This window comes from Hyposmocoma kahamanoa, unplaced genomic scaffold, assembly GCF_003589595.1.
Source record: "Hyposmocoma kahamanoa isolate Upper Pololo Valley unplaced genomic scaffold, ASM358959v1 78, whole genome shotgun sequence".
Lineage (NCBI taxonomy): Eukaryota > Metazoa > Arthropoda > Insecta > Lepidoptera > Cosmopterigidae > Hyposmocoma > Hyposmocoma kahamanoa.
In genome coordinates, this window is record NW_020653945.1 from 331,536 (window position 1) to 341,780 (window position 10,245).

The 10,245-nt window shown below is 37.8% G+C and overlaps 1 protein-coding gene across 3 annotated transcripts in view; it reads right to left on the minus strand.

Moving 5' to 3' along the window:
* LOC113232782 (ecdysone-induced protein 74EF) overlaps nt 1-10,245 on the minus strand; it is a 320,596-nt gene that overhangs the window by 20,123 nt on the left and 290,228 nt on the right. For all 3 annotated transcript variants that reach the window (XM_026467573.1, XM_026467572.1, XM_026467574.1), the window contains 2 exons: nt 9,811-9,936; nt 558-758 (listed from right to left, as the gene is read on the minus strand). In XM_026467573.1, the coding sequence (XP_026323358.1) occupies nt 558-758; nt 9,811-9,936 (327 nt within the window). The remainder of the gene's footprint in view (nt 1-557; nt 759-9,810; nt 9,937-10,245) is intronic.

The following is a 10,245-nucleotide window of genomic DNA, read 5'->3' on the forward strand; positions in this document are numbered from 1 at the left end:
TAAAAATTAACACATTTGCAGTTGCGTTAGGCGGTGTTCGTTCCTTTCGACCGCATGAGGAATTTTGCGGCAATGTGCGTATAATCGATTACAAGTCACGTTTCGTCGATTGCGATCGGTTCGAGCTGAAACGAGACTGTACTTCAGAATTTTAAGTAAGTGTAAAGACCTACACATTGTCGTACAAACATATTTTACATAATCCATGTTGCGAAAAAAATCTATTTTTGTATTTTGTATTTCTGACAATATTTGTGGAATATTAAATTGGCATATTTACACGTATTTTGTTGCGCTTGTTTTTTGTTTGTGATGCACCGTATTACCATGTTAATGTTTATTTTAAAAGCGGCGTGACATCACGTCATATTCTTTTATGCTAATAAGAATGATAGCAAACGAATTTTGCGTTTGTCATCGTTGAGTAAAAAATAAAAGGTCGTGTTTTCGCTTACTGTCATTGCAAGGTTGTATTGTGTTGTAATCTTTAAACTCGCTTATCGCATTGAAGATACAGGTATTTGCTAAGGTATTATAAGAATCTGGAGAACACTTACCAGGTGGCCTGGGATGCGTTACGTGGTGCTGTAGTGACGTGGCGATCTGGTGGTGCTGGTAGAAGGGAAGGAAAGGCGCGTGGAAGGGCGCAGGAGGTGGTGGCTGAAGCCGCGCCTTAAGCTCTTCGGCTGACCCGGCTCCGGAGGACGACGACTCCACATCGGAGACTCCACTATCCGCTGGCGATGGGGGAAGGGAACCTGTCAGCAAGAACACAATCAATATTACACATGGCTACCAAAAAGTTTAATATGAAGACCCGTTCAGCGACTGTCTATTTGAACCGAAGTTAAGACAGTGCTGTATTTCTTTGTTCTTAAAAAAGAAAAGCGTTATTTACTACGAATTTGTAAATAACAATTTGTCACATTAAGCTCGTAAATGCCTTTTGTTTATTATATCAATAATGTAAAGGGGCGGTCTAAATATCGAGGCTTGTAGTACCCTGAACAAAACAATAACAATAAATTGTTATGAAACGGTTTCCAAGTTTAAATCTGGTATATTGCGCTTTGAAGAATTTAATAAGAATATTACTACCTAATATTTCGAGTGATACAGTATCTAAAACTTTGGATAGTTAATTCACATATTATGTTCAAGAGGACCATCCCATACGACGGTTAAATTTTCACAAGTCGTCCAAGCAGCACCTATTGTTGCAACTAACGGTCATCTTGCAACAATTTGCATGCAACCCCGCGCATGCGCTGCAATTAATCCTCTAAAACCCAACGGTCAGTTTCGGACAATAGCGTGATGAGACCAGCCGTTAGATGCAGCGAATAAGATGCACTTGCATTCAAGTCACCTGTGGGAAGACTGCTGGTGCAATTGTGATGCAAAAACCAGTATCTTGGCTTAATTTATGATTATGCAGATTTAGGGCAAGGGCTGCATTTTCATCTTTCTTTTTTGCATTCTAATGCTATTCGGGATGTATTGGATTAATAAACAGTGCGTTTTTGGGGCAAGGGTGATGTCACTGGTCATGTTTTCTTTTACTTAAGTCTTGTTTATAAGAATAATGAAATTATTATTTTATTAAATAAATAAAAAATGTTGTTACCGTCTCATGGAGTAGCACTCATGGACCTTGTTTAAAGTTGTAACAGTTATTTCAGTTTTAACATTTCCGTTATGGTATTACAGTCATGTAGTTTATTATAGTCAGTTTAACATCACCTAATCGCCCGGCAACTCACAATTCAAGTTTTAAATATAGATTTCCTTGACCCCCGAGAACCTGATTGGAATCAAAAGTTTGGGACTTTCTCATGTCCGTCCAGCGTCATAAAAAACTTTGACGAATAACGGTCAATATTAATATAATCAACAGCTAGGAAAGAAAGCTGTTTATTCATACATTTCCTCCTTGAATAGTACTGAAGTGACCATTTGACCGGTGCGTTGTCCACACCCCTTTGTGTCCATTGTTAACCCTTCGGGGCACAATGGCTGGGAACCGGGAAGCGGCTCGGCCACCTCGACTATTAAACGGAGAATGGTTTAAAATTACGCGCCTTTCAACCAGGGCGCTGCGCTAACCTACAAATCATTGAGATTTAAATTAAATATTACCATTGTCAAAATATTTGACCACTGTTTTTATGTTTTAAAATAAAATCAGTCATTTCTCCACAAATTTAGTGAATAACAGTAGCCACTATTAATTCCTAATTGTATTAAAAATAAATATCGCACTAACGAAACGTTTTGAAAAAAAAAATCATAGTAAATCCTAATGTTTTTAATTTTTAATTTTAATGTTAACTGCCTCGGTGGCCGAACGGTTACCATGTCGGACCGCCATACAGAGGTCCCAGGTTCGATTCCCGGGTCGGGAGAAATATTTGTATGGCCTACATTTATTTCTCTTGTGAGTTCGGGTGTAATTTGTGGTTGTCTACGTGTGTGTCCATGGCACCCGCGACACAGGGTATCCCTAGTGCGAGGATATGTTAAGTGTGCGTTATTAAAAAAAAATATTAAAAAAAAATGTAGAAAATCTCCCTCGGCTATCGCTGGCCACCACTGACCAACGGCCAGAACACGGAATTGAGTCCTATTATGTTCACCCTTTCATCTGGCGTATCAAAATAATAATAAATTAACTATAAATAATGACCGCTGAGCTTTTTGTGACAGACCAGGACCGGGGGGTCAAATCAGGTCTACCGGTCGACGCGGAATGCGGTCCCATTAGTGCGCGCACAATGAGCCACCCTTCCTTAATCGGAGCATCTTTATGGAGTGACCAATGTCCATAGGTATTGTGTTGCTGGCGTTAGACCATAATCCGTGCGACTCAGTTAGAAGTCGCGATTTTTTTGCATATGAATGTATTTAAACGATCACGCAAACTTAAACAGGAACCTACGATAGGTGTTTAAGGGAATTGAGCGTCTTTTGTTCTTTATTATCTGTTATGTCATTATTCGTTATCAATTGCTGTAATGACTTTTTATCCCCGTAAACAAATTAAGTTCAAAATGACGTAATTCTTTAAAGCAAATTTGAATTTAGTGTCAAGAACATCTCATCACTAGTCTATAAACCGTTGGCGATTCTTTCGCAGCAGTCGTTTGATACTTCCCATATGATATCAGCTGATTCTATGCTTCTAACAGCTGTTCTTTCACATTCATCTTCAATATTCATTTAACCCTCCGGCTTTAGATCAATAAAAACCTTTTGGCGTCTTGTTCGTATCTTTTTCATGCTAATTCCATTCCGTTAGCATCAGCTAAGACGGGTTGACCGTAGTGACCATTTTGTATACACAATTTAATAATATAGTAGCCATTATGTATATTGTGCTCGTTATATAGTGTGGTTTGAAATCCGTATTGGTTTGCGGATATAGGGTGTTGCGAGGTCGCCATGTTTTTGGTCTTGTGCGACGCAGCAATAAGTTTTCTTTATTTTAACTATCGAACATGCATCAGTGTTAACGTTGCAAGATGTCATAAAGTAAAATACGTATTGAGTATTACACTCGCCGCAAACGACCATTTGTGCACGAGATGACACAACCACGTATATAGAGTGAAACCATTGCAAAAAGTGTTCGAAATTGTAAAATCTGTCGGCACAATAAAGCTTAACCCATCCACCGCCACCCGGTCACATCGGCCCAAACAAACGTCCTAACTAAATAATCGCGCAGCTTGCGCACATTGCGTATACGCACATTTCACCCCAAAGCCCTAGTTTTTGCAAAAATGGGTTACGCACCTTGCGCTGCCTGTCATCCTTTCCAAATCGCTGCGTCATGTTTAAAAACCACTAATCTTTATTTCCATCTCTTTCTAACACATGTGTAAACTGTGCTTCATCCCATTCGGACTTTTGTAAAGCTCGAGCTGGGTATTGACACTTCGAAATTAGAATGTCACGCGTGGGTGCAAACGCAACCATTGTTGTGTTCGATCATTGTCTGGATTCGCAATATTCCGACCAATTATGACAGATTCGGCAGTTATTGAATTCCGAGTGTGTATTTATTGGCTAAGTTAGAATAATATTATGAACAGGGATAGCAATCACTTCATATGTAGTACCTACTGTATTGATTAGTTAGTATTAAAAAGTATATTTATTATATGTGCTCTTTATTTTAAAAACGTGTTCGCTACATTAAAACTTATACCTAGTTCTGTGGACTTTCAAACATACAATGTAAATGTTTGAGTATGAATTGTCTATCGCATGTTGTAAACGCGTGACCGTATCTGTTGGTCAGTGGCAGTTGCTCATTACGATGTCGGGGAAATGACATCTCATTACATATGCTTACAGTTGAAAGTTTAGGTTTTATTTTCCTTTTACGTGACCTTGACGATCAATGATACAAGTACGTTAGCTAATTTATTTGTCGTTCCATGACGTAGCCATATGCTACGTAATTCTTATGTAAAACCACATAACAATAAGTAATAATAATTGTTGTACCGAAATGAAAATATTCCATTATGATAGTGGGCATTGTAACCCAAAAATAACTCACTCATTGTGCAATAATCAATCAAATGGGAGTTCCATTCACAAACAGAATTACACCCTCCTAACCCTTTACATCAATAGTGCATATTGATTCGTTTGCACAATTCTCACATTGCACGTGCCCGCGTGCGGGACTGTGGCGTTACGTATTTCGGGTCAATTCGTAACGATGGACATCTGCGTTTGCAGAAGGGTTAATAAAATAAATAAGGTGAAAGTTATATGTATGATATTTTGTTAAACATTAAGTAACGTCAAGATTACATTGTCGGTTGGCGTTTAGTCTCTAATGTCAAGAAAATAAATACGCAATAAAGTATAAGGAGGTTATACTGTGCAAGCAAAGCTTGTAATGAATCAGTTACAACAAATAGGTACATATGTTTTAGATTCGTGGACTCGAGGAAGCGGCCTGGGGAATTAAATATTTACAGATTTCAGGTAGAAGGTTCTTTACCTAGAAGCTACTATATGTTTGCTTAGACTTATACGGTAAGTACACAGCGTAAATACGGTGATACTTTGCGATCCACCACGCCTTCAGCAACGCATGCAATGGACCAGACAAAGTTTCCGTTATGAGTCAGGTATGAAAAATTAATACCTACACGAGTTTTATTATATGACATAGATGTAACTAAGTATAGGCCGAGTGGACCCAGTCAGGACTCAGAAACCCCACTAAAAATGGATAAGGGGTAAAATATATGCTGTAAAAAGAAACAATTCATGAAGACGATGTCCAAAAAATGGTTACGTCAATGACGTTGTAGAGCTAACAGCTGTTTAATTGTATTTGAGAGAGACAACCAGAATAAGGGGCGGTAAAGAAAATTAGATGAGAATAACAATCACTTTTGAATCTATCTTCTCTCGCCAATCATAGTATCGGGCTTGTTTGAGGCTCTCTTCATTTGCCCATGTCATTGATTCATTCTTCATTAAATAAGTCTTGAAGTAGTGAAAACGAATATTTAGCAAAACTTCAAAATAGCATAGACATGATTTGCAAGGAACTATTGTAACATACTATGAAAGTGATCAACACTTAAGCTACAATTTGCTAAGAAACAACCCACACTATACAATTGAACCTGATTACTATCACATGATACGCACATTACAGTGTTGCAAAGAGTTATGTAACTGATATGCTCCTCTTGAAGTGGCAGTGCCTGTTGGGGCTGTGTGGCAGCCTGTAGGGAGGAAAGTGTGCGAGTGGGCGTGAGCGTGTGACCGGCATAGCGGTGCCTGGTGGTGTGTGCGGCGGCGGGTGCGTGGGGTGGTCTTGACATTGGGCTGATCAGCTGACAGCCGATCGATTTCGTACTTCCTCTTTGTTCTTTATGACTATTTCATACGGTTTTTCGACTCTCGCTATGGTTGATCGGTCGGCGGTTCGCCACTTATGTTTCGTAAGCGACATGTTGTGTTCTTATTCTAGATTAGATTTATTTATTTTTAGTTTTTACCAATAAATACCATTACAAAAAAAATCTTTTAACACGTCAATATTGTCGATGGTAATTTTTAAAATAATATTTTAAAAATAGGCGGAAAGGTTTTAAGTTTATAATTCATGAAAACCGCCCAAAAACTGGTGAATTGTAAAGGTGCCATATTTGATCATGATAACACAACCACACACATTTCCACAAAGCCTTAAAAAACTATTACTGTTAAGTAGGGATCAGTTACCTCAGCCACCGCATTCATCCGACACAGTCCCTTTAGATTTTCATTTGTTTCGGTGTTTACAAAACTCTTTGAATGGACTCGACTTTGATACGACATTTAAAGGTGTATTTTAAAAATGCAAAGCAAGTAAAAAAAGGAATTTTTATAAAAGGGGAATTCTAAAATTGCCCAAAAATTGTAGATCAGCAAGGCCATATATAAGTAATTGATTACAGTTTGATTTTTTTAAATGTTTTTCATCTATACCGCGCGGATTTTTAGATCACCCTAATACAGACATTTTATAAAACATCTAATATTTTCCGAATAAAGCGTATTTTCTTAAAACAGAATACTGAACACTAATTTTGAAGAAAGTAATCAAGTTATACGCAGTTTTTGTATCCAGACTGAGTTTGCGCCGTCTGACCTAGCCAAGGCCGGGAACCTAGACAAAGTCAGAGAAGGACGTTTTACATTAATTTCATCATCTTTTTATATTATTAACTTGGAACAGGTATTTATGACAATGGAGTGAATTTGTTAATAACATTTTTATTATGAAGAAAAAAAATGTTTTTTGTAAGAAATCCACAGCACAGCCGGTGTTTGCGAGAACTTGACCGCGCACTTCTGTTATTAGTAACAAGCCAGGAAAGCCTTAGCAATTTTTATCTCTTTGTCAGGTTGAGGCAAGTTAGACGAAGTTTTGAACTAATTAAAAATCTATTGTGAAATAAAAACTTTATATTACTGGTAATCGTACTGTTTCTGGCTACGTGGCTGATAAAAATTTATGACGGTGCTAATAGCTCTTTTAAGTGTATTGTACCTGTTTTAAATACTTATTGTAAATTATAAATGCCTAGAAAGAGGGCCTGAAGGATTATTCTCAGGAGAATTTGCTTTACAAATTAGTATAGTGTCAAGGAGTACGACGACTTCAACTGAAATTTGCTTATTAATTGAACTAAAAAAAGAAATTTCAAGTCGAACTTGGCACACTGAAGTTATTTAGTGAACCATAATGATTCTTTGTAATTTTGATGTTATAGAATAACTCAAAATACCCATTAGTTACACCAAGTTTTTGTTAGTCCCGTGGTGAAGAAATAGAATCACATTCTTATGGCACGTGATGCGAGAACTAAGCCGTTGGAAAATGTCTATACGAACGGAAACTCCATTTCAGTTTGTTCGAGATAACAGATATTGTTATAGATTTACAGTAGATATTCGTTTCATCATTACTCTAAAGAAGGGTCTTAGGCCATGTTCCCCACGACGGTCCATTGTTTGTTTCCACTCATCGTTTGTTACTTCACTTGCAAATTAAAGTCACAGGTAGAGTAGTTCGAAACGTCGTCGTATCAATTGACAAGCAAATAATTATGGCCTTTAAAGGCTACTGTTATAAAGATAAATAATTTCGCATCTTTTCAGACACGAGAAATGTTTGGCGTTGAGTACACGGCGCTCGCTCCGAACGACGGCCAAGGGACTGCGACATTTTGTCGTACTGAGCGGACATCCTTATACATGTTTTACACAAATGGGATTGTTGTCAGACGTGTAGGTACGAGTATGTTGTTTCAGTTCTGATCTCTCCGCAAGGGAGAGCTAAAAGCAGTGTCAAGTTTAGGTCCAAACAACAAGGTGCGAAAGCTCAACTCCATTATATGATAATTTTTTATTTAAATTAGCTCTTGGTGTTCCTGTGTCCTAACCACTAACGCGACGTATCCTCGCTCACCTTGACCTTTTGTATAGGCTACACAGTTCCTATTTAACGTAACTACAAACTGTATAAATAGCTACGTACGACGCCTCTAGGTAACCTAACACGGGTGGAACGGATATAAGACCTATATAGATACATTATATCTGCATATGTACATGTATTATTACAGTACGATAGGAAGTAATATTTGCAAATGTAGACCCATTGTTATAAAAACAGATTCCCTGCTCTATTTAGATACCAATCAGAATAGGTTTGATTTCTAGAAAGATTTTTTTAACATTATCTGCGATTTTTTTTTTGTCATGAAAACATAGGAAACATTTTGCTTCTACGTCACCTGTTACTAAGTAAGATGTTTTGTAGTATACACATTGCGTAGAAAATTTTACATTGAACGTAGCCATAATGAACTAATGGAAAATGTAACAGTAGATCTTGTATTTCTTAATGTTTTAAGGAGAATAAAAAAGAAGTTTATAAGTTTACCAAACAAGCTAATATTAATTTCACTCGAGAAAATTCCACAAGTAAACGACACGAAAAAAGTAATCGATTGAAATTTCGGGTTACATATATATTTATATGTGAATTTATCACTTGAGGAATATACACGGGACTTGCCACAATGGGAAGGGCGGAATTCTGTTAGCGTTCTGTTGATTTGTATGAAAATCACTCCTCGTACCAAAGGCATAGGGACTAGACCGCTTTACCGTATGCGTTGGTCACCTTATTTTTCACTATGCGATTGTAGCTTATAACTTATTGTTTAATGTCCTTATTTAAACATCTTACAGAGGGCGATGCTACAGGCCGTTTGAATCGACTAATTTATTAAATTTATTGTCTATAAGTCGTAGGTTTGAATCATAGGCACGTCCTAATGCCTACGATATAGTGTGCATGTTATCTTATTAAGTAATACCAGAGATACAGGGCTTAACTTGGGATGTCTAAGAATCAAAAGAGGCATATTTTTAAGTATCGTACAATGTGTGAAGAAGTTAGATAAAAACTAATTTGCCTACATTTTTTAATGCAATTAGTGTGCTATAATAATAGGTGTCACACCTCCCCTTAACCCATCCCAACTCCCCCCCAAATTCGTGCAAACACGAGAACGGAATACAAATTCACGTTTGTGTGCAAAGGGTATACACGACTTGGCTACCTTAACTGTCTTTCCCCAATTTTTTTTACCAGAGCCCGGAAATGCTTCATCGGAAACTGGAAATTTGTTCACATTTATGTAAAAAGCTTTCGTAATTATAATTTTCAAGCGAGTTGTTGATTGCGAAATTTCTTTTTTGTTGGTTACATGATTCATTTTCTTTAAATTAAACCGAGAAGTTGTTTTGGTTCTGGTATAATTAGAATCCTTGCAAAACCCTTGTTTTCTCTACCGACCCACACTATTTTTAATTTTGTATGATACAGAATAAACGAAAAATGTACATGGGCTAATGTTTGGTAGCAATATCTCTCGCTTTCCTTCATCCTTAGATGAAGGAAACTATTAGGACGAAACAGGTACACAACTTTTGGAAAACATGTGAACTCCCCAACACTCATCGGGCTAGTGTGGCGGACTATGACCTAAACCCTTTAAAGCCTGTATACAGGGTCGATGGTGGTGACGGGTAGAGGTATTCTTTCGGGACTGTGTTAAGGTCCAATATTGACTACTCATTCAGGTATTATTAATCTTAGGCTCGTCCCGGTAACAAATCAGGTCGGGCAAAGCGAGAATAAAATCAAAGAAAGTAGAAATTCTCGGCGTTGAGCGTGTATGTCACTAGAGTAATAAAGTCAATTGAAGTACACACCACCAGTGTTGGGCGCGGTGTAAAGATGGTGCCTGGCGGCCGGCGCAGGAGCTAGCAGGCCATGCAGCAGCGCGCGGCCGAGCGTGCCTCGCGCGCCCAGAGGCAATCCCGCTGGTTCGCCGTCCACTGAAACAACGGAAACACAATTTGTTAGGACACCAAATAATCTCATGATATACGTAATAATTACAATTTAAAAACTAAAGCCAAATTAAATTAATATGGTGCTCTAAATATTCCCGTTTGTACATACATGTTCCCACCCTCTACGCTCCTGAGCCTAAGCCATTCCTTGTACTTTTGACATAGCCTCTTTGTTCCTCTCATTCGTACTACTGATTCTTAGTACTTATCTTAGATTGAGCCATTCTTTGTACTTTTGACTTGGCCTCTTTTGTTCCTCTCATTCGTAATACTGCTTCTACTTGTCTAGAT